At 41.9% G+C, this 24,856-nt stretch overlaps 1 protein-coding gene across 1 annotated transcript in view; it reads right to left on the minus strand.

The window, feature by feature from the left end:
* Positions 1-24,856, minus strand: part of Cnksr3 (CNKSR family member 3) — an 88,043-nt gene that overhangs the window by 13,697 nt on the left and 49,490 nt on the right. Inside the window, exons 2-7 of the mRNA XM_046456619.2 lie at positions 19,880-20,043; positions 11,580-11,782; positions 11,008-11,095; positions 6,244-6,285; positions 3,584-3,703; positions 1,723-1,782 (exon numbers count right to left, since the gene is read on the minus strand). Coding sequence (XP_046312575.1) covers positions 1,723-1,782; positions 3,584-3,703; positions 6,244-6,285; positions 11,008-11,095; positions 11,580-11,782; positions 19,880-20,043 — 677 coding nt within the window. The remainder of the gene's footprint in view (positions 1-1,722; positions 1,783-3,583; positions 3,704-6,243; positions 6,286-11,007; positions 11,096-11,579; positions 11,783-19,879; positions 20,044-24,856) is intronic.

Raw genomic sequence — 24,856 nt, forward strand, 5'->3', positions numbered from 1 at the left:
TAGGTATTCAAAAAACACAAGCTGAATAACTGAAGAATGAGTAACATTTTTAAATGGATCACCCAATGGGATAAGACAAGTTTTCTTTCTTAGATATTTAACAAGATAGTAACCACTTCTCTCATGGCAACACCAGAATAGATGACATCCAGGTCAACCCTAGATCTGTCACCCAGTAGTATGATTTTGGTTGGAATTCGGGGGTATATATCATTAATGACATTGGACATTTATTTGATTCAAAAACTGTTTAAACTTTTATTAACTCTCTTCTTTAAGCAAAAGGGACAGGGCAGAAGGAAGGAATCTATGCCTGCTGGTAATGATGGGGAAATAGTCCACGTGAAGTTGCTTAAGAAGGCCAGGTAGAGTCTGGAACCCCCCAGGTCTGGTTAAGTCACACAATATAATAACCAAATCACATGACTGCAAACCTTCAGCTCTTGGAAAACACCAATGCTCACCTTCTAAATCCATCGGACTCCAAAACAATGTACTGACTGATACGTGGATATCACTTCCTGTCATGGTTGAACTGCAATATACCAACTCTCCAACAAGGATGAGGGGGAATTATGGAAAGCCTTGAGTACTTTTTCTTTAGCATCCTCCCCCGCCTAAAAACAGAGCTTCCTGTGCTGATCTTACCTATCAGGTAAGATGATATAAAAACCCCTCTGATTCTCAGTGTTTCCTCAACAGGGGATAATTAAAGACACAACTGTCTTCCATTTAATTGTGGATCAGAACTGTGCAACCCACTTGGGATTCATTAACTACCTTAAGCAATGTAATTTTCTTACTACAAAAATCAAGTGTTTATCACAAACACTCAGCAAAGATCATGCTATTTTCTTTTATCAAAAGACAAAGCAGCCAAAGCACAAAATTGGACAGGCATTTCCAAAGAGATTAGAAAAATAGCTGCTTTTTGAAATTATCTCCTCTTGTCTTGGTTGATTAAACAGATTAATTCCCGTTTCTTTGACACATACCAGGGAAGCTACTCACATGTGTTTAGCTTTATGTCAGTGTCATTCAAAAGCCAGCCACACCACAAGTTGCAAGAATAGCTACTTTTTACAAACTGAAAAGTGAAGAGAAAAAAATACAACCCTACATATAGCCGCATTTCTAGAAGGAAATGAGTTGTGTATAAAGTCTCTCTCACAGTTGAAACAGACCTGCTTTTTCCATTCACAGGACTGGGAGCGGGGGACGACTAAATTTCAGAATCATGACAAATATTATGAAATATAATGCTGTAAAAAGAATTTGTGTTGTGCAAAAAAAAAAAAAAAAAAAATCCTAAAATAGCTGCTTTGGAGACATAAAAATTCCATTTAACCCCCCCCAAAATTACATTTTACACATATGGCCATCAAATCCAGTTCTTATAAGAGTGATTCATAACAACAAAGAGATCATTGTTTTTGTATTCGTGGCTTAGCACTGGCACGGTGCAAAAAAGAAAGGTACCACAAGACTGGGGGTAAAAGCGAGGCATGACGTGTGAACAAGAGCAATAAAGGACAATTTAAATAATAAAGTGACAGCTGGTGATAAGAGTACAGCCCTCTATCAACAGATATAAACAAAACAGGCACCCACACCAGCTCCCACTGCCGATAGCAGCATGCAAACATTTAAATGAGAAGTACAGAGCTCTGTGTCAATTTGTTTAAACACACAATGGCTTTTAACTTTAAGGGATGCACTTACATTTTCTGTAGTTCCAGTAATCACGTGCAATCCATCATAGGTTGACTTGATGTACATGCCCTAGAGTTTCACAAATACATTAACCCGTTACTCCAATATTTAAAGAGAAGAGCAGAGAGAGGGACGTAAACTTACAAATCAGGCACAGTCGCCACAGAACAATACTCATTTTTAAGCCTTCTGAAGCACCATGAAACAAAATCCAAAGGGCAGTGAAGGAGAACTAAACAAATCAAAAGTCTGGTGAGAGAGATCAGACCCGTGAGATCTCTTTGATATGACAATCTGTGTACCTGGCACACAGAATATTGTCCCGACTCTTTATGATGTAGGAATTTTCTCAGACCTGCTCAAACAGGGAGGCATGTCAAACAAGGACTGTTCTTTCCTGACTACTTCTTTGTCCAGGGACACAATACATCCAGTTCAATTGGTATCAAGGGTAACAGCAGTGTGACTTATTCAAACCCACAGTAACTTCGACTGGGGCGTACAAATGAAGATTGTTAAATAATACAACACAGATAGCACATTAGTAGTAGGCATGGCTCCGTCTGAAGGGAAGCTGAAGTCTGAGTAGGCTACGCTCCTTCCTAAGAGCCTGGAGGCAAAATCAGAAGGAAATGGCGTGTCAATAGGATGCACCATGCATAAAATATTTTTTATTAAAACTATTATAAGATGGGGGAAGAGCAAACAGGGTACAGGGCAGAAAGCAGTTGCTCACCGGCGTGTCTACACTGTACTAATGCAGAAATGATTTTGGCCCTGAACTTGCTCTGCTCAGCAACCTACTGGAAAGAGAACCTCATCAAACACTAAGGCCCTCGGGTATTCCCCACTCCTCTGGTTTCTTTGCAGAGTCTATGAGCTCCCCCCTTACCCAACAGTACTTCCCTTCCCAGGACCCCGCCTGTGCAACACTATGATCTGAAATGGCCGCTCCATCTCTGCAGGGCATGTATCTGTTTCAGTATTACCTATGAACTTATCTCCAGGAATTCCTCCCTATTTAAACTTAATATGTCATGATCCATCATTTACTTTGAAGCCAAGTCTCAGTACGTGTATTTTGACCCACTAAGAATTTCAGCTTGTAGATATGAGTTCTGTTACACCCCCACGGCTCCTCTTCTTCTTCCTCTTCTGCTCATCTTCACCAGCACCACCACCAATAGCAGCAGTGGCAGCTGCAGCCCTCCATGAAGGCACACGCTCTGCGCCCTCAGCACCGGGCACTTGGCATGTGTCACCTAATGGCACATTTTCAACAGCCTAAGAGGAAACTGACCTGTGAGTGCTCTCTGACTCAAAGCCTCTAAGCTAATCAATGGGCCTCAATTGCTTCACTCAAAGTTCAGCGTATTAATCCGACGGGATGAGTGTTCCAGACTAGGAAATCTGCAATACGCATTCTCAGGGCCTATTATTACATAGCTCATGCATGTCTTATGAAACATTTCTGGAGGTTTTTTCAGGGTTCATTTCCTCCAACCAGCCTGTTCTCACATTCATCCTAAGTGCTAATAGACACTTTCAGAACAGATGTTGTTTTTGTACCCTGAGACCATCTCTCCTTTGCATAAATGTTTTATATTTCCTTGCATTGCTAAGTCCTAAAAATAAAACCATTAAGTTAGGAGTGTAAAGTTTTAAAATTCTATTTATTTTTATACTTTGAAGATAAACAAAAGTCAACGAAATTTAATGTATCAAATTCCTAACTGTATAACTGTAATGTAATTCTACTATTCAGAATGATAATGAAAGCAATAAGAGATTTAAAAGAAAAAAAAAAAAAACTATGGTAAAAGTTGGTGTGCATTACTTGAAAATAAACAAGTGTTATCAGAATTCTTACCAGGCCTTCCCCAGGTTTGATGTTTGGTAAGTGAACTTCTTCCAGGCATGCACACTGGCTCATAACAGGATCGGTGGTAGAGCGGATTGTTTTGTCACAGATGCCATTTAAAACCTTGACCTAGAATTGGAGAGGCCAATAGTCAGGAGAGTTCAAAGGTTAACCATGTTAATCTCAAGCTGGTTGTTCAAGCAATGCATCCGCCTATCATCCCTAGCTCTGCTCAGCAATCATTCTGTTAATTCTGCTCAATGAACACATGGCATTTGGACCCCATATTTGCAATCTGTGGGGGTGGTGCCACTACTTCAGCTCTGTTTAAAAAGCGCGACTTTATAACCACAGCACCTTTACAACCACTGGAGAGTACATGCAGGAAGAAACCCTCTTTTCTCAGTTCAAGGGGACGCATCTACTCCCAGCCACCTTAATGGCTTACCACAGACCACTCATATTTTCTGAACACCAAATACTGACAAGGTTAAAAAAAAGTATTGTTGTTGTTGTTGTTTTAGCCTGAAACATTTTTTAAAAAATAGACTTTACTTTTTAAAGTCAAGTCTGTAGGTTTACAGAAAAGCTGAACCAGTACTCTGAACTTCTATCTATCTTCTATCTGAACTTCTATTTCCTCCAGCTTCCCCTATTATTAATATCTTGCGCTGGTGTGGAACATTTGCTATAACTGAACCAATATTGAAACATTATTATAAAGTGCATATTGAATGTTAGCATTCTTCATGTTACACAATCTATGGGTTTTGACTGTGCTGTGTATCCATCACTACTCAATATCTGCGGAATAATTTCATTGCTCTAAATATCGCTTGTGGTTGATCTAATTATTCATTCCCTCTTCCTCACCAAGAACTCCAGGCAACCATTGATCTTTTTAATCTCATTGGTTTTGCTTTTCCCAGTTTGTCAAATAATTGAAATTATACAGCATATAGCCATTTCAGATTAGCTTATTTCAATTAACAACATGCCCTGAAATTTCTCCATATTTTTTCATGACTTGACAGTTTGTTTCTTGTTGTTGCTGAATAATATTCTATTTTATGGATGTATCATATCTGTTTATCTGTTTACCTATAAAGGGACATCTTGGTTGCTTTCAATTTTTGGCACTTACAAATGAAACTGCTATAAATACTGTGTGCAATATAATACAGAATTTGTGCACTCAAGTTTTGATTCCTTTGGGTAAATAGCTATGAGCACAACTGGTGGATTATATGGTTACAATATGTTTAGTGTTGGTTAAGAAACTGCCAAGTTGTCCTCTAAACTGGCTGTACCATTCTGCAGTTCATCAGCAGTAAGGGAGAATGCCTATTACCCTGCAAGCTCACCAGCATTTGATGTTATCAGTATTTTGAATTCTGGCTACTCTAACAGGTGTGTAGTGGTATCTCATTGTTTAAGTTCCAATTCCCTAATTAAAAATGATGAACACTTCTCATGAGCTTATTTGCCATTTGAGTGTCTTCTTTAATGAGGTGTTATTCTGATCTTTTGTTTACTTTTTAATTGGGTTGTTTTCTTGTGATTATGTTTAAAATCTTCTTTGCATATTTTAGATAGAAGTCCTTTATCTGATACGTGTTTTGAAAATATTTCTCCCAGTCTGTGCTTTCTGTGGTTTGTCTTCATTTCTCTTAATAGTGCATTCACAGAGAAGAGTTTTTAATTTTAATGAAGTCTACATTATCCATTTTTCTTTCGTGGACTGTGCTCGATTTTCTGTCTAGAAACTCAGCACCAAACTGAATGTCACTAAGATTTTCTCCTAAGACATCTCCTAGAAGTCTTGTAGGTTTGTGTTTTGCATTAGGTCTGTGGTATCTATAGTGATCACTGGCTTTTTCTGAATGCCAAACACTGACAGGGTAAAACTCTGAAGTTTTACCCAGTGAGCATGCCCACTGGGATCTGCCTGGGCAGAAGTCACAGTGGTTACATGTGGTAGTTCCTCAATCAGCTTCATCTAACCTTTCAAAGCTAAATAACCAGTGGAATCAGGAAATTCCAAAGAGAGGCTTTTCTTTCCAAGGGGGAGAATCCAAGGAGTGACACTTTTTACATGCCTCCAATTTATTTGGCCTCCCTATTTATGGAAAATATATTTATAGCAGTTTAATTGCTAAATTCCTCAACATCAGTAGGAGGAAGGCCTTATCAAAAGAACACAGGCTGGCTTATGTCAAAAGGAGGAAGTGATGAGGAATAGTTTCAAAATTCTCTTTAAACAGTCATGTACACCCCCAGCTCCCATGATCAAGTTTTTGCCAAGATTTTTTTTTAATCAAAACGATCCTTATGTGAAATCTGCACATCACTTTAACCATTACTACCAGTCTAAGCTAGCAATGTATGTATAAGCTGTACCCCAATGAAAGAAATATAAAATAAAACAAAACAGAAACTCTCCCCCTCAATACAGTTAATCCAAGCACAGGGATTTTGACAATCATTGGTCTTGCTAAGTAACTTTACTCTTCCCCTAAATTAGTAGAGGAATAGATTCATAACTCCAAAGCCAATATGTCCAAGTATATCCTGAGGTAAGTAGCTCCAGCACCTTTATTTGAATCAGTGTGGTTCCCAGTGCCTTCAGAAAAGGAACTTTAAAAAGAACTTTTAGAAAGTATACTTACTACAGTTAAAACTCTATCCTCCATTTCTGCCACAAGGCAATCCTAAAGAAAGGGAAGAAGAAAATGAAAACTAAGCATAAGAATAGAAAACTTCCAAATAACTACAGTTTAGCTCTTTGGATTTTTTCATGGGGCTCAGAAGGACCTGACACACCCCCTGAGCAGCACTCCCTCACCTCAACAGGACGGAGGGGCAGAGCAAGAACGGAGCTGACGCCGCTCTTCCCTGAGACCCCACTCTTCCCTGTCCACAAGAGTTTACAATCTAAGCTCCATCTGACCAAGTTCTTCACTTGAAAACCTACAAAACGCCCCAGCTGAACTCCACCTGCTCTCCAGCCTGTCAGAGAACAGCGAGTCAGAAGTCAAAGACCAAGAAACTTGACAGTGGCTCCCAAAGTCACCCCAGGCTCGTGAACAAGGGGGCCAACAAGCCAGCAGTCTTCAGCTCTGAGCCGCCTATAGGAATAGTTTTCAAATGAGGGCTTGAGTAAACTCAGCCACAAAAGTTTATTTTAAGCACCACTGAGATTAAATCAGATATTTCAGTCCTTGGTAGATGAAAAAGGTTTAACAAAACATTCATTAACACGCTGCCAAAAAAGTGGTGTGGAGGTATGCTATTGATGACATTCAACGAAGGGCCGGAATGCAAAGCATTATTTACCCAGCTTGAGAACAAAAGGCTCAGAATGCTGTACCAACAGGGCCAGCTGATTATGGGAATCGCCATTGTCCTGTGCAGAAGCCACTAAAGAAAAACTGCCAATGCGAAACTTTCAACTTGTACAGTTAACCTTCTAGAACTGTCCACAGCAGAGGATTTCAACCTACTCCACAGGGTACATGTGGAAGGAAAGGAACTGCCAGCATCATTAAGCACAATCCCAAATGGGGACAACCGTAAGGACAATGCTAACAATTTTAGGTACTTGTACAGTTCCAACTCTGTTGGAATCATCAGGCAACTATTTCTACTTAAATCAATATGTCATTTTTAGATCTTTTCTTTTTTCACTATCATTGGTGGAGGGGATGGCTACCAATTTCCACCCTGTGTTTTAATAATCAGACTTTTGTTGTCTCCTTAAAATGTTTTAGAATGCTCTCTGAGAAAAGAGTAGGAAACTAAAATAACTACTCTCCTGAACCCCAAGTTTACAAAGACTCCAGAAAAGAGCGACCCAGGAGGAAACAATCAAAAAAAAAGAAATTTTAGAACTGCATATGTTTTTAATCTAAAATGCATGTGTGAATCTGATGTGAATCCCAGCTACAGGAGCAACTTATGTAAAATATAATAACCATAGATCAAAGATGTCTGCTTTTCTGCTCTTAGTTGATGGAACTAGACGATTCACTACCATTGCAGTGTACCCTGTTATTACTGTCTAAGTGGCAGAGTTATTTAATAAACACCAGATTTAGAAGAACAGTACAGTCATGGAGCTTTGGTGGAAATATAACTAACAATCTGTATTTCTGATCCTTCATTCCAAATTGCAAAACAACATAAGCCCTGTCATCCTTGGGAGACTGTCAACCTGAGGCAGTGAGCTCCTCTCCATGCACCACAACCGAGAGTCAACGTGGTGATATGACCACATGGCTCTAAGCCACCAAGAACACAGGCTCCTTGTGTGAGCCCACAGGGGTGAGTTTGCCTCTCACACTACTCAAGTCAGATGAGAAAGGGCTCAGCGTTACTTCCTCCCAGGATGAGGTGGCTTCCCACTCCCATTTCTGCTGGGAAGAAGCAGCTGCAGACCTGACTTCCGGCTGCTTGGCATGGGGGTGATGGAATGGAGAAAGAGGGACTGAAGAGTCACCCTGGTGAGTCAGACAGTGGGCAGAGCTCCTCCCTGGCAGTCCCTGGTCACCTGGATGAGCAGACTCACCTGGGCCTGGCAGCCAGTAGATTGCTCCTGCCTGCACTGCTCACTGCACCTTATCAGGAACAGGGCAGCCTTGGGCAACCTCCCTGTGCCTCTATTTCCTTCTCTGTAACCCAGGATGACAACAGAGCTGTGGACACCCAACACACAAGGCATGCTCAACCGTGGACTCCTCCTCTTTCACTTCCACAGCCATTGTTCACTCCATTCCCCATTTCCTGAGCTCAAATCTTCTTCATTTCCCTATTTCTTTCCAGACTGGCTGGCACTCGACACCTGCCCTTGCCACTCATCTCGCTCACCATCACCGTTCGGTTTTGATATGTGGAGGACAGGCTGGGAATAGGAACCACATCTCTTCCCACATGGTTTCCACCGCCTCGAGACTGGCTGGGAAGGTGGATCCCTGGACTTGTGGCAGGACCACAGCTGAGACAGTCTTTAAGGAAACGTGCAGTGGAAGAAAGGCAGGGGCTTGACCTCGAAATCAGCAGATGATAAATTATTGGAAGAAAGGAGGCAGAGAATGTGGCAATAAAGAGGAGGGAGAAAAAGGACAAGCAAATGTCCTTTTTCTTCACAAATGGAGACACGAGGGAAAACATGGTCTTCAACACTAGAAAGAGAAGCACCCTTCATTCTCCATTCCCCAGGGAAAAGGAGCACATGGAAAGGACGGGTTTCCTCCAGAGTCCACAGATCTCTGTCAAGACGCAGTGAGAGTGGGCAGTTCCCTGGAGCTGTCGATCCTGTGGCCGCCATGATGCCACACATTGGAAATGACATCCAACTCACTCATCAAGGTAACTGTCCCAAATTCCTCCATGTGTGTATATACGTGTGTGTGCACTGAGACTCCCATGGGGAGATCTATCTAAATCAGCAGCTCACAAGGGCCAACACCTCCACAAACACAAGGAGGGGCGCCCCCCTGAGGCAAAGCAGTCAGTCCTCCCTGCAGGTGACACGGGACATACCTGGTCCAAAGACTCAGCTCCTCAGGGAGTCACACCACACACAAGCATCCCAGGTCACACTCTACCCTCGGCCCTGTGTTTCCTGCTCAGCTCTTCTCTAGCATCATGGCACTGTGTCCCCCCGCCCCATATAACATATATATCATTACATATGCCTCTGTGCATATATGTATATGATTTTCCTCATTTAGCACTTAATTTTCTCTTTCCTCTTCAGGTGTTTATTCCCTCTGGCACCCCAGTGCCTAGACCAGGGACAGACACAGAGTGGGAACTAAATAAATATTGACTGAAGGAACTGTCCCAATACCTGCAAAGCAACACCAACCCTCTCAGACAAAGCAGACTCATGCTGTGAAAACAAATGCCACCACCTCTGCCACCTACTTCAGTACTTCCCCGCCTGTCCCCACGCTGACTGGGCCGCCTGAGTCAGCTACCTGGGGTAGGGCCCTTCACTGGTGACCTGTGCGCAAAACTGACCCATTTCCTAATTACAATGTCCAGCTCTTCCACTTTCATTTAATTGATTACAAGAAAACTCAAGTTAAAAATCAAAGTGGGAGGCAGAATATTAGGAGGAGAAGGAAACAGAAAGGAAAGAGACCACTCCAGGTAGGTAGGATAGGAAAACACCTTCTACAACCCATGCCAGGCCTCGGCGGCTGCTATAACTAATATACCACATCTGGTGCCAGACTCCTTTTGTCAAAAATACTTTATGCATCATTAAAACACATAAACACAGTGCCACTTAGTAGCTCCAAGCATCTTTCTCATTCTGGCCTCGAAAGCGCCTACACAAAGTTCAATGGCTGCTCAGGATGGGATCTCAAACACCTGCCACAGGCAAAGCCTAATTTCACTCTTCTTGTTTCAGAAATGTACAAAGCATATGTCTTTTCAAGATTGCATCTCTGCGGTGGCATGGTCAGAACTGAGGGGAGGATTTTCTTTAGTTCTTGCCAAGTAAGTAGTGGAAACAAATACTGAATCACAGAATTTTAGAACCAAGCAAGATATGGGGTAGGGGAAACACTTCCTTATATTTTATAGCCTCGATTCAATTAAAAAATAATTAATAAGTATCTACTATATGCCAAGTATATAATAGGAGGTGGCTAGCTTAAGTGCTCATTTTCAAATAATTTTTTTTAAAAAGTTAAGATCATACAAGCTAGATAAGTTACAGACTGACTGATACAAAACTTCTTGGGCCCTTACTAGGTCAGGACGATGAGCCAAGAGTGAAATTGACATGTGTCCCTTCCAAACCAGAACATGTGAACCTCTAGGTTCTCTATCTCTGTGCCATGAGGACCAGCTGCATGAGATACTGGTTGTCTTGTCAGTCTATGTGTTGAAGAGAGGAAAGTCACAGCACATCTCTGTGCTGACCCATTTGGAAGCAAGTAATCAAGGAATAAACTGCTAAAGTTTAGGGGTTGTTTGTTACTGCCTCATAACCTAGTCTATCCTGACCAGTCAATCCAACAACCAGAAGTCAGAATGAAAGGTTAGAATCAGCAGATACAGCAAAGTGCTCAGAACAAAGATTGCAGTGAAGAATTTAATTGAAACTCCAGAATTTAATTGAAAAAAAAAAAGTAAGAGCTCTAATATTCGAGTAGAAGAATAAGACTATTATTAGTTCAACCATTTTAAAATAAAAGGTCATCTCAGATTCAAAGGTCACTGATTATTTTTCACAGAAACTGTCTGCACAATGCATTTAATTTTAAGTTTTTTGTCTCTCCCAGATACTGACGGGAAAAAAAAAAAAATGTTTGGGAGAAGGAATGTAGGCATACATCATACTGGGTGCCCACCCTTTGAAAAAGAAGAGAAAGGGAGAAGACATTTTTGGAAAGTGACAATGGTGTACTACCCACCTTCTGCACGGTCGTGGTCAGGTCCAAGCAAAGCTGAATGATTTTGTTCTTTGTTACTGAGAAATCAGTGATCCCTGTAAACGGAGCCCTAGAAAGTAACAAAAATTCTGCTTAGAGCAAAATGGGGGTGAGAGGAACCCACGGGCATTCTGCACGTTGTGCTGGCAAGCACAGCCACACAAGGTATCTTTCCCATTGCTATTTCCTCAAGGAACACGTGCAAGAGGAAACTGGATGGGAGAAGAGAAAGGCTAGATAAAAACACATCAAAAAATGAGCCACGAAAGTTAACATCACATCAGAAGTGATCTAACAGCCTTCATACCAACCAAATACTCAATCATTAATGTTTAACCCAGTAAAACATAACCTTGAGCCACAGTCGCCCTCTCTTCTAGGCTGAGGTTAATTTGTTCCTGTTTTTAACCTTTTAAGCAACTTCCACAGGAACCCGAGGATCTACGCTGATCTAAGATTCCCGCACTGCAGGGAAAGGACTTGAGAGGGACGATGGTTCAGTTTCCTCAGACCAAGTACAGCCTCCTGTGCCCCTGAGACCCTCGGCAACTCACCGGTCCAGCCAGGCTAGCAAGGCCTTGGCAGCTCCTATGAGCTCCACCACAGACGTCAGGAACTCGTTGGGGGGCTTATGCGATGTGCTCCCGTCATAAGCTGGACTTTTCCGCCGGCTACTTATGTAATTCTGTAAATTGTGGGAAGACGCCCGCAGTTTCAGAACCAAGTTCTTCATATTATCAGTTTCAAGGCCATAATTCTATGGGAAATAAAAATCAAAGGGAAAAATGCAAAATGATCAGCAATGTCCAGACTCTCATAATAACTCAAGAGCCCACTGAGTGACTAGAATGATTTTTGCAGCCAGCCCAGAATCCCACACCATCTACCCACAGCCAAACTCACCCAATCCCACCCACACTGGCAACTCTGCTCCACCCACAGCCTGCTCTGCCACAGGACTTGGTTCTTATTCTGTCTCTCCCCACAGATCTCAGCGTGGACAGCTCATTCTCATCACTCGGGTGCTGGCCCACGTGTCCCCTCTTCTGTGAAGATTCCTGACCATTTAATCCTGAGCAGGCAGGTTTTCTCAGCCTCGGCCCTGCTGATGTGGGGCTGGACAATTCTTGGCTGTGGTGGCAAAGTTCCTGGGCACTGCCAGATGTTCAGCAGCACCCCTGGCCTCTCCCTATTAGATGTCAGATGCATCCCCTCCCCAGTATGACAACAAAAAAATGCCTCCCAACATTGCTGCATGTTCCAGAGGGACACACCACCCGCTTCTGTCCCCATCTGCACCACTGTGTCTGTGCTGTCCTCCTTGAATAGGATGCCAGGCCTGCACCAGGTGGGGAGCAGGGGTCTGTGCATGGCTGACTACTGTTTCCAGCACAGCAAGCAACACTGTAGCCCTTGAGTGGATGGATCTCCATCAGTCAAGACTCACAAAACAGCCACATCAAGGGTCACTTCACCTGGAACCTATCTACTGTCCCTCTCCAGAACTTCTAACCTATGTTCTTTCTGAACAAGGTTTGACTTTTTTGAGTAATTTAAACATCAATTTCATGTGACAATATTGTCCTAGACTCTCTTTCAGATAAAGAACCAAATCCTAGGAAATAGCACATAAATGGGAAATGACTTTGGAGGGGATAGTGTATATTTCTGTATTCAATTGCACATACATATCCTAAATTGATGTTTGTGGTTTTAACAAAAATGGAAGATATTTCTGGGGTTACATTATACTCTCTCGATGGCACCCCCAACCAAGAACTTGGTACTATTTAAAAACTGGGGACAACATACTGAGCACTTACTCTATGCCAGGTGCTAAGTGTTGGATTTGTATTATCTCAGGGAAACAGCCTATGACGGTGGCAATGTCATTTTCAGTTGAGTGTCCCTTATACAAAATGTTGGGAACCAGAAATGTTCAGGATCTGTTTTTTTTTTTTTTTTTTTTTGGGGGGGGGGGGCAGGGTGGTGGTGGAATATTTGTATATGCATGACCTATCTTGGGATCCAAGTCCAAACATGAATTCATTCATGTTTCACATACAACTTATATGCACTGCTAAAGGTACTTCTACACACTACATTTAATGTGCCTGCTTCTTGATTATGACCCAGCACATGACAGCAGCTGTGGAATTTTTCACTTGTGGCATTATGTTGGCCCTCAAAAATGTTACAGCTTCCTAATAAAGGAACTGACTTCCTTAGCAAGACTCCTAAAGCAAAGAAATAAAATCAAGAATCCATAATAAATGGGATGGATTCAAACTAAAAAGCTTCTTCTTAGCAAAAGAAACAATCAATGAGGTGAAGAAAGAGCCTACATTTTGGAAGCAAATTTTTGTCACATGCTTGTCAGACAGAGCACTAATCTCCAGGATAGATAAAGAACTCAAAAAACTTAACACCAAAAAAACAAATAACCCAATCAATAAATGAGCTAAGGAGCTGAACAGACACATCTCAGAAGAAGATACAGGATCAGTCAACAAATATATGAAAAAAATGTTCAACATCTCTAGTAATTAGAGAAATGAAAATCAAAACCACTCTAAGATGTCATCTCACGCCATCAGAATGGCACTTGAGTGTCTTTATATAAAATGCTGGAACCAGAAATCTTTAGGATCTGTTTTTTTGTTTTGTTTTGTTTGTGGGGGGGGGGGGAATATTTGTATATGCATGACCTATCTTGGGATCCAAGTCCAAACATAAAATTCATTCATGCTTCATATACTACTTACACACATTGCTAAAGCTGCCATCATGTGCTGGGTCACATTCAAGAATACAAACAACAATAAGTGTTGGAGAGGATGTGGGGGAAAAGGCACACTTACACATTGCTGGTGGGACTGCAAATTGGTGCAACCATTCTGGAAAGCAAATTTTTGATAGTTTGTTCCATCTTAGAAAACTTGGAATGAAACCTTCATGTGACCCATCTATTGTACTCCTCGGTCTAAAGCCAAAGGACGTAAAATCAGCATGCTATGTCAACACAGCCGCATCAATGTTTACAGCAGCTCAATTCACAATAGCTAAACTATGGAAGCAACCTAGATGCCCTTCAATAGATGAATAGGTAAAGAAACTGTGGTATAAATACACAATGGAATATTACTCACATTAAAAGAGAATAAAGTTATGGCATTTGCTGGTAAATGGATGGAGTTGGAGAAAATAATACTAAGTGAAGTTAGCCAATCCCAAAAAAACAAAGGCCAAATGTTCTCTCTGATAAGTGGATGCTGATCCATAATTGGGGGTGGGGGGAGGAGGAACTTTGGGCAGGGGATGGAAGGGGCAGGAAAGACAGTGGAATGTGATGGACATTATTACCCTGTGTACATGTATGTGCAACACTACATCATGTACAATCAGAGAAATGAAAAGTTGTGTTTCAATTGTGTGCAATAAATCAAAACACATTCTGCTGTCTTATATACCTAATTTAAATAAATAAATAAATTTATAATAAATAAATAAGATGTTGCAGCTTGTGAAACATTTCAGATTTCAAGTTTTCAGATCAGGGATGCTCAACCTTTGTTTTTTATTTTACAGGTGAGGAAATTGAGGCACCAAAAACAATAAATTTTCCAAAGTTACAGAACTCATCAGTGGTAGGATTGGGATTCTTGCCTGGTTAATCTGAATCCATGCACAGACTTTCCATCTGTCTACTGTGGATTCACCCAGATGTTGCACACATCTCTGCCCAAGAAAGGGTCAGGTGTGAAGTTGGAAGTAGGTCGAACATTAGACAAGAACAAGGAAATTAGCCAGTGATCCCAGGTGGAACAAACAATCAAGCTGCTTAACTGGCCAAAATTCTATGCTGACAAGTTCTACCCTCCATCCAGCCAACAGGGCCAGAGAGGGCAGGTCAGCATCAAGATGCATAACACATAAATACATTCAGAGATTTGCAAGAGCTTCCCCGCCCCCAGCAAGAACAATGGTAAGTTAACAAAAGGCTCTGGCTTTGAGGAAAAGTCTGACTTTAAATAGATTTTATTGGACATTTAAATTTGTTGTTTACTACTAAAATTTTTAAAAATTAGATAGAAATTTTGGAAGCATAAATGAATCACAAGCCATCTTTTACAGACTTTAAAAGATGCAAATTTCCAAATATAAATGTGCTCTGCATTAAAAGCAATGTCCTATTGAAATCTTAGATTCACTCACTTTTCCCCATCACTGTGTTTTTTATTTTTTTTTTCTCTAGAGACTAAAATATAATATTTCTCTTCAATGGAGAAGACAAAAACAAAAAGAAGTACTTTCATGGTGGCTTTTGAAATTCAAACAATCGAAGACTCACAATAGAGTGGATTAAAAGCCCACATGACACAGCTTGTTTTGAAGGACCTGTGAAGATGATGAGAGGGACACGTCCCCTGGTTCAATCACTCAGCCTGCTCCCATCAACAGTGTTGACAGAGAACAGCCAGGTTGGCTGTCCATAGCAGTGTCACCACAATTACGTGGAGCTTTATTCCCGCACACATTTACCTCTAGAACTCCAAAAGAATTACGCACATTTATTATTATTTAAAATCTCCATCTTGTCACTGTTAAAATAAAGGGGGAAGGTAGCTTCTTGCAACCAGTTCTTTCCATTTTCTACTCCATTTGCTCTGTTTTTTTGTTTGTTTGTTTGTTTTACAAAACAAATCATGGAACTGGAAAGAGATGGAGAGATGCAGCTAAAATTGAGTATGATTTTTAAAAGGAGGAAGGATGGGGGAAAGTTTGCTCCCTTCGACCTCATTCCACAATTAGGAGAGAACAAGAGACTCATTATATTGGCTGGAAAGGACCTCTGCTGGGGAATGTAAGCAAGGAGGGATCATCGACTTCAGTACCCCACAATAAAAACTGAAAAATGAAGAACTTCTCAGACTAGATTTGATTATTTTCATGGGTCTCTTCCCTAAAACCTGTCTCTGTCTGAAATTGCTGTAATATGAGGCATCCAGAAGGTATGAACTATGGGGGGAATAGAGCTCAGTGGTGAGGGTATTCTTAGCACACGAGAGGCCCTGGGTTCGATGAAGAAGAGAAAGAGGCGGGCTGGGTTGTGGCTCAGCGGCAGAGCGCTCACCTAGTACACACAAGGCGCTGGGTTGGATCCTCAGCACCACATAAAAATAAATAAATTAAATAAAGGTATTGTGTCCAACTACAACTAAAAATGTATATATTAGAAAAAAAAAGAGAGAGAAGAAGAAGAGGAAGGAGGAGACAAAACAAATCAAGTACCAAAATGAGTCCCCCCAAAATTACACACATGCTAAACTGCACCCACTGCCATCTCACTCCATTTCCTTAAGGTCTGGCCATCAGCAACATTTCCAGATCTGGCTGGGAAACCACACACCAGCCAAAAGGAAAGGAAAGAGGCCAAATTCTCAGTCTTCTGGAGCCTTAAAATTATCCACATTTTAGCCAAGGACAAACAACACAACTTTTCCTCCCTCTTCTTTTCCCATTTCTACAACCTCTGTTCATGATCTAAAGGCATGTCAGAGGCACAATCAAAACCATCTTATTGACTTGAGTTAATGAATTAACTAAGAATATACTTGATGGTTTTCCTAAGGGTATTTGATAAGCTCCTAAGCAAGATCAAGTTCAATGCAACTTGATGACAAAGAGTCCTCTTCTGCCTGATATCGCCCATTAAAGGAGAAAGAAACTTCCCACAGATTTTCCATGGTAAATGATGAATAATGAATCATCTCGGGGGTGTGGCTGCACATCAGCATGCTACACAGGTAGATTCAGTACAGGTGTTTCACTGAACCATGAATGTAGGCAGTGTCGCTGAACACATGTATTCATTCCAACTTTTTTGACTACTCAGCCTACTTCAACCTTAAAAGGACAGCTGCCCTTGCCCTAGTCTTAGGAAACTAGGGCTTCATTGATCTGACAAAGAACACAGGACCCCACTGTACTTTCTTAGTATCTACCACAGATTCTTGACCTGTGCTGTTCAACAGAACTTTCTACAAGGATGACAACGGTCTTCATCAGCACTATCCAATATGGTAGCCCAGAGCCATACACAGCTACCGAGCACGGGCAGCACAGCTCGTGTGACTTTTAGTTCATTTTAAGTCATTTCCACTTAAATAGTCACATGTGGTAATAGATATGTTCTGGAAAGAGCAGCTCTACAGTGTGTACCAGTTACCCTTTGCCCCATACAGCAGGAAAAACAATGGGCCCAGATTCTGAGCTCAATCCTGGCAGGTGATCCTACTCCATCTCATAATGCAAGTCACTCTCCTAAACCACTCCTGCTACCGAGGTCACTGTTCACAAAAGGCAGTTTCTCCCCTGGCTCTCAAACAAGACCAACCAACCGTGAGTCACTGTGAGCCAGTTTGGGGGAATTAATCAATAGCTCTTCCTTATTTTCAACCCCTATCCATTCTATCTACTCCTGTCTTTGCTCCAAAACTTTCCAGCAATTTTGTTATTTCCTCCCTCCTTCCTTACTTCTAATTCTATTCATTTCCTGTCTATCATAAAATCAACATCCACTGAACTGAGTTTACACAGAAACCTCTTTCATAACACCAGGGCCAATCGCGGTTACCCATCAACTGCCCAGGACATGAATATGCAGGGCAAAAAGCTATTACCAATTTGTGCATCCAAAGATTTATATGATAGTGAATTAAACAGATAGCGTTATTGTATGTGTTATGATAAGAATATTTTAAATGATGCTATGAAGACTAGAGATATTTTACTAAAATGCTTAAGAAACTCTCCGCAGCTCATTTGCAAACCCCCAAGGGACCCTCCTGCCCAGCGTAGTCTGGGGCTCCACTGCACAGAGCAGGTCCAGAATGAGTCTGAGGTCAAAGCCCGGTCTACAGAGGAAATTAGGAGGAAATTGTAGGAGATAAAACACAGCTTTTGGTTCTGGCACTTGTCCAGCTTTGTTCATTTTACTCTAATGTTTTAAGAGGCAGGGAAGAGGAAAGAGCAAAGAGAGAGCCCAGAGGCAACTGCTGTTTATCCTCCTGCTGGATGTACACAATGTGCCTCTGGTCGACCCCTTCTCCTTGGAGGCGGTGGATTTCAAAGTAATTGACTTGCCCTCAAAGTATTACTGCAAAGTGAAGGAGACAATTCAAATTCACAGATCATCTAGCAGAAAAGACCGAAAAGCCATGTTCCCACAAAGTATAATAAAAGTAAATTCAAACATGTTGGACTGTGAAAACCAGACAGTTTGAATAATAAACAGGATGCTTAGGCATGTCCTCAGCAGTGCAAAACCCAGACCCGTAAGTGCACAGCCCCATCTAAGGTGAGTTACTGTACAGATGGGGAAAACAGACTCCCCAGAGGCCACAGAGGGAGGAATCTCCAGAGCCCAGCCAGGATTAGAATGCAAAAATCCTGCTTCCCCGGCCAATGCTCAGGCCACTTGGCCTCGGTGTCTCCCTGGTGGCAGCTCATTTATCAACCACAAATAATTTCCCCATTACTCTCCCAAACAAGAGCAGCGCATCCCAGTGCAGAAGACACAGCTCTGTCCATTTTAAGAAGAAGAATATGCACAATGAGGCAAGTGTTGTATAATCGACGGAACGCAGACCAGCGATGGCAAACCCATCTCGAGCACATTCTTTCCCACATTCTGGGTGATGTAATTGTATATACCTCTGGCTCGGGTTCAGAGCATTACTAACCCAGCTTGAATGCCGACAAGCGCGACTAAATCCTAACAGTTAAGTAAACGGCATCTTTAACATGGCACCACGGCAGATGGACTTGAATCCCACCCACACCAGCCAGTTTGTAAACAAAGTGCTCTGACAGGTGTTTTTGGCCCACACCTAAAGGAGCTGAGCACGCAGCCACTACACGGTGTAATGCCAGCACCAGGGCCCAGCAGGATGACACCCACTCACACACAGCCAGAGTTAAGCATCTATAATATGCAGTGAAGTTCAGCATTTTCCCATCTAGCTGCCATTTCCTGGGTTGATTATTTCAAATACAAACATCAATTCATTCAAACAGCACAAATATCTGTGAAACTGAATATGTTTTCTATAGTCACAAAAGCAGACATGAAAATTGGGACATTTCTCATTTCAATTTAGAAGACGACATTTGCAGTGAAGATTGGGTCTATCCTTTTAGTCTTTACAAAAGATAAGAAAATAAAACAAATACAGACATTTTCCATAAAAGGCAACTTTTTTCTGTAAAGGGCAAAAGAATAAATATCTCAGGCTTTGGAGGACCACACAGTTCCTTTTATAACTGCTGAACTCCGCTGCTGCAGCAAAAGAGCAGCCTCAGACAACACAGGAGTGAATGAACACAGCTGTGTTCCAAAAAAATTTTATTTACAAAAATAGATAGTAGGCTGGTCACTGGTGGTGCACACCTATAATTCCAGCAGCTCAGGAGGCTGAGGCAGGAGAATCGCAAGTTCAAAGTCAGCCTCAGCAATGGCGAAGCACTGAGCAACTCAGTGAGACCCTGTCTCTAAATAAAACACAAAATAGGGCTGGGGGTGTGGCTCAGTGGTCAAGTGCCCCTAAATTCAATCCCCACGCATCCCCTCCCCAAAAAAAGAATAGACAGTGAGCCAGATTTAACTCACAGACCATAATTTTCTAGCCCTCATTCTAGAAAATGATATTTTTCTTCCCTTCTCATAGTATCTTCAATTCATGCTTCATGGATCACTAAGAAAATAATGTTATACTAGATCATGATGAGAACTGGACAGAATAAGGCTCTAAAGGAAGTCATTGCAGTACAGAGCACCTCCTCCTGAACTAACCAGTGCACAGAGAAGGTCCACAGCCTCCAACACCAGCTCCTGGTGTCCAATTCGTGTGACCCCCAGCTCTTCAAGATCCTGATGGGAAATCCGCAGCAGCTGCTCCCCATCTATCTTCTCCCGCTCAAACTTGTGGACATACGGCTGCAGGCAGTCATCTAACCCTATCAAAAAAAAAAAAAGAAAAATCCATTATCATCATTTCATTCCTTTACTCCCCCAAATGGCTCACATGTACATCAATCTCAGCAATCACCAAATACTGTTTATCTCTAAATGTATATTCCACCTGATAGGCACCCTTCATGTGACATCTTCTCATCTTAAACAGGTTTGAAATGCAGAGTGCAAAATTCTAAAGTGAACCAAGCAGAATTTTATTATAGCTACCTTCCCATTCCCTATAAACTAAAGGTGGAAACGCTAAATCCCTGCTGACTTGAAACACTAGTTATCTATACCAGACATAGGTTATCTGTTTGCTAAGCAACCTTTCCTTTGGGGACACCATGCCTCTCCCAGAGGGCTTACCAATCAAGATGCTTTGCTGGGCTGGGGATGTGCCTCAGTGATAGAGCACTTGCCTAGCATGTGTAAGGAAGGCCCTGTGTTCAGCACGGGGGAAAAAATACTTTGCCACAGTGGTTGGCATGTGGCCAGGCACCAGCCAGTCACAGCTGCAGGAATGGTCATGTGACTCAAGCAGAACCAATCAAAATCTTCCTTGTCATTTGGCACATGGCTACAAGACAGGAGCTCTTTCCTCCTTTCCAGCTGTTAGTCAGCGGGTACAACCAAGTGATCGGTTTTCTGAGAATACATCCATTTGAGAGGGGGAAAAAATGCTCTGATAATAACCTATAATCCCTGGATCCGACCTTCCTAAAGACTCTTCTACTCCTAGGATTTTTCTACTTCAGTTGAAAGGCATTCCCTTTCTAGCTGAAGCACGTCTGTGATAAGTTTCTGGCCTCTTCAACTGAAGTTCTGATGAGCACAAACCTGAAGGGGGAGGAGCCAGCGGCAGTTCAGAGAAAGTAACCTGAAGTGGATTAGCTTGGGGCAGCTTTTCCAGGTCAGATAGTTCGGTCAATGTCTGAAATGGGTAAGCCAAACAGGACTTGGGAATCTTCCTTCCTGTACAAAGAACTCTCTGGTCAACTGGATAATGGTTTTAATGGAATAAAATCTTACCCTGAGTCAGTCAATCTTTTCAAAGCTAATAATAAAAGTCGCTTTTGACTAGATTTATATAAATTCAATTATAAGACAAAGAATGAAGACTCAAAATTTTAAACAAAGCATGTGGAAGGCATGCTGCTGACCCTCCACCGTGCACGAACATGCACACACCATGCGCACACACACACACACACATTTAACCTTCTCAAAAACTGTGTCATGTGGATATTCCTCTGGATTGGAAAAAGTAGAAAGGAGGTCCAGCACTTCCTTTTGTTCACACTAAAGTCCATGAATCTTAAAATCAGATGATGTGGGCTGGAGATGTGGCTCAAGCACAGGGTGCTGGGTTCGATGCTCAGCACCACATAAAATAAAATAAAGATGTTGTGTCCACTGAAAACTGAAAAATAAATATTAAAAAAATTCTCTCTCTCTCTCTCTCTCTCTTTAAAAAAAAATCAGATGATGTGTGATGCTAAACTACATCTCAGCCCCACAAACTCTCACCATTTGCCTCCTATATATATATATATATATGAAGAAGAGTTTTGTGATAATCATTTCTTGCTATCAAATATAGAAATAGGAAAGGAGCGATTTAATTTTATAGTAACAAACTCATCCTCCCCAAATTGACATCTGTCTAGCAGAGGGACTCTGTCCCAGCAAGTGAGCTTGGACACACTGATGCAAACCCTCTCCAACTGCCTTCAGCCTCGTGGCCTCTGGCCTGTGAGTCGAGCGATCAGAGGGGCAGGAAAGTCCAGAGGCTGAGAATGATACCCCCTACCTGGGGCCAACAGGCTGTCTCAGCACCCAGCCACCAGGAGTCTGTTCACTGTAGAAGGACAGTACCCATCTGCAGCAGGCAAGAGCGGCAGGGGACAAGGCCCAGGGGCAGCCCCCTAACTACTCTGTCCTCACTTTATAAATAAGAGATTAAGGCTCCTGGAAGACATGCACGCCATGGCAGTCACATGGCTGGTGAGAAACCAGGAGAAGGATTCTGTCAGTTCTTCTTTTCAGCTGAATACAGGAAAAAAGAGCTTGAACTCAAACCAGTTCTACTGGTCCCAAGCCTTTTGCTCTTCTGCATCCTACTTGATAAACAGGGGATTATAACCTGGGATTATAGAAATTCCTCTCCAAGCATCTTCCTAAATAAGCAGCAAGGCCCAAGTACAAAACAGTTATTAAAATAGAATCACAAAGCCTCAGAGGCACTTAAAAGATACTTTAGATCTAACTGAGTCCCAAATTGGGAAAGAGCAGGCCAAAGACAAATTACTGTGCACTCCACCATAAATCCCTTAGCCAGCTCTAAACCAGGTCACAAGCAGGTTTTCGTGTTCCTCTTTCAGGATCTGTCTTCTCCAGCCCACTTCTTAGCTTTACAAAGAATTTTTGTTTTAATCAGTCACAAAAAGTCAGGAAGGCTATCTCAGATATTTAAATACTGTTATGGCTCAATTATATCTCCCCAAAATTTATGTTCAAGTCCTAACCCTCGGTGCTTGAGAACATGTTTGGAGAAGGAATCTTTAAAGAGGATATTTAATTAAAAAGACATCATGAGAGTGGCCTCGATCCATCACTGGTGTCCTTGTAAGAAGATGCACAGATGCACTCGGCGGGAAGACCCCATGAAGACACAGCGGGAAAGACAGCCATTCATAAGCCAGAGTAGCCTCAGAAGAAACAAGCCCTGCTGACCTTGATCTCAGACCTCCTGCCTCCTGAACAGGTAAGAAATAAATTTCTGTTGTTTCAGCCACCTAACCTATGGTACTCTGCTATGGCAACCCCAGCAAATAAATCTAAGCCTAGCCCTATTTTATTTCATATCCATCCACATGACAAACTGTTTTTCTAATAAACAAGGACCAGTGACCAGTGACCAGTGGAACTGCAACTGGTGTCCACCGTGCAAAGTAAGCTCAACACTCAAAACTCAAGCATCAAACTCGGAGAATGATAGAAGTTTTCACATGCAGAATAAATTAGCCCATTAGAATGACAGTGAGGAAACCATGTCCCAGGGATGTTCAATAAAGAGAGAAATACAGATGTGGCCAGAGTTCCTCTTCCATTAACCAAAAAAGAAAGAAAGAAAGAAAAGAAAAAGAAAGGAAGGAAGAAATAGGATTTCAGGAGTAACCATGGAGTGAAGCATTTAAGTAATATGAGGAGTACAGAGAGGGAGACTGAGGATGTTGGTATAGCGAGGGCTCTAGTTAGAGTCAGGATGCAGGTGATCATACACTAAGAACTGTAGGGTACAGAGCAGACCAGAATCTCCTTGAGGATTCTGCGGGACGACAAGCAATGTAACCTCAAATCCTCAAAAGCTCCCTATGACAGGCACCTGGGCTGGTTCCATAACTTGGCTACAGAACTGTGCTGCTATCAACACTGGTGACCGTATCAGCAGAGTGTGCTGATTTTAGTTCTTTGGGATAAATACTGAGGAGCGGAATAGCTGGGTCATACAGTGGTTCCATTTCTGTTCTTTTCAGGAACCTCCACTGTTTCTCAAAGTGGATGTACCATGCATATTTATAAAGCACCAATTAAAGTAAGTAAATATTCAGGGTACAGGGGCACAGGCCTGTAATCCCAGCAGCTGGAGAGGCTGAGGCAGGAGGAGGATCGTAAGTTCAAAGCCAACCTCAGCAATGGCAATGGCGAGGCGCTAAGCAGCTGAATGAGACCCTGCCTCTAAATAAAATACAAAATAGGGCTGGGATGTGGCTCAGTGGTCCAGTGTCCCCGAGTTCAAACCGCAGTACCAAAAAAAGAAAAGAAGTAAATAAGAAGAAGGGCAATAGGGCAATAAGGGTATGGAAGAGAGGAAGGAAAGTGGGGGCACTGGGAACGGAAATGGAGAATTAAGTTCTATGATGTATGATTATGTCAAACTAAACTCAACCATTATATATGATAAAAGTATTAAAATAATTAAATTACTTTTTAGAAGTTCACTGAGATGAAGAATCATCCAATAGGAATATCACAGTGCCACCTATATGAAGACAATCTATTGTGGCTCACACGCTGCCCCCTCAAACACACAAAGATAATGAATATGCAGGTTTTAAACAGAATTGCTCCCAGGCTTTTATCACCCGATACATTATAGCCTATTGGTCAGTTATCGTAGGGTTCTGAACACAAGTAGACATTTACAAAGAGCCAACTCCTGCGCAGTCCCACAAAGGAAGAGGAAAGCCCCATTTTGAGTGAACGGATCTAGCGGTTCTAGAATTTGCAATAAACTGTACTCTTATTTGCCAAATGTACCTATTTGCCAATTTCTTGCTTTCAGGGACTTATACAAAGTCTAGCGGGACTAAGAAAACATGTAATTAAGTAACATTAAGTGAAACACATTCCATTTACACAAGTTAAATTAAACACCAACGGAATGTGAATTCATGGAGGATGGCCCAGGACCCTGAGGGACCAAGCTTCCTACTGTGACTGAAGCTAGCCCAAGCAACCCTAAGCTCACAAGGAAATCCCAAAAGCACAAGGGGCCTGTATAGGCCTGAGTTCCCTTCTCTGTCCCCCTTCTTACTGACGGGGTAACTTGGGGAAAGCTACTCAGCTGCCTCATCTGTAAAATGGGGAAACTAATACTGCCCGCTACAGAGAAGTGCCGTGAAAACTAATGTTAATATTTATAAAGAGTCTAGAAATGACGCAGCACATAATAAATGCACTATATATTTTTTAAAGAATATGTGATGTATTCAGGCCCTCAATTTTCTAAGTGTTCAGAATAAAAAACTG

The sequence above is a fragment of the Marmota monax genome, unplaced genomic scaffold (genome assembly GCF_021218885.2).
Source record: "Marmota monax isolate L192 unplaced genomic scaffold, Marmota_monax_Labrador192_F-V1.1 WCK01_AAM20220418_F8-fsc00164, whole genome shotgun sequence".
NCBI lineage: Eukaryota > Metazoa > Chordata > Mammalia > Rodentia > Sciuridae > Marmota > Marmota monax.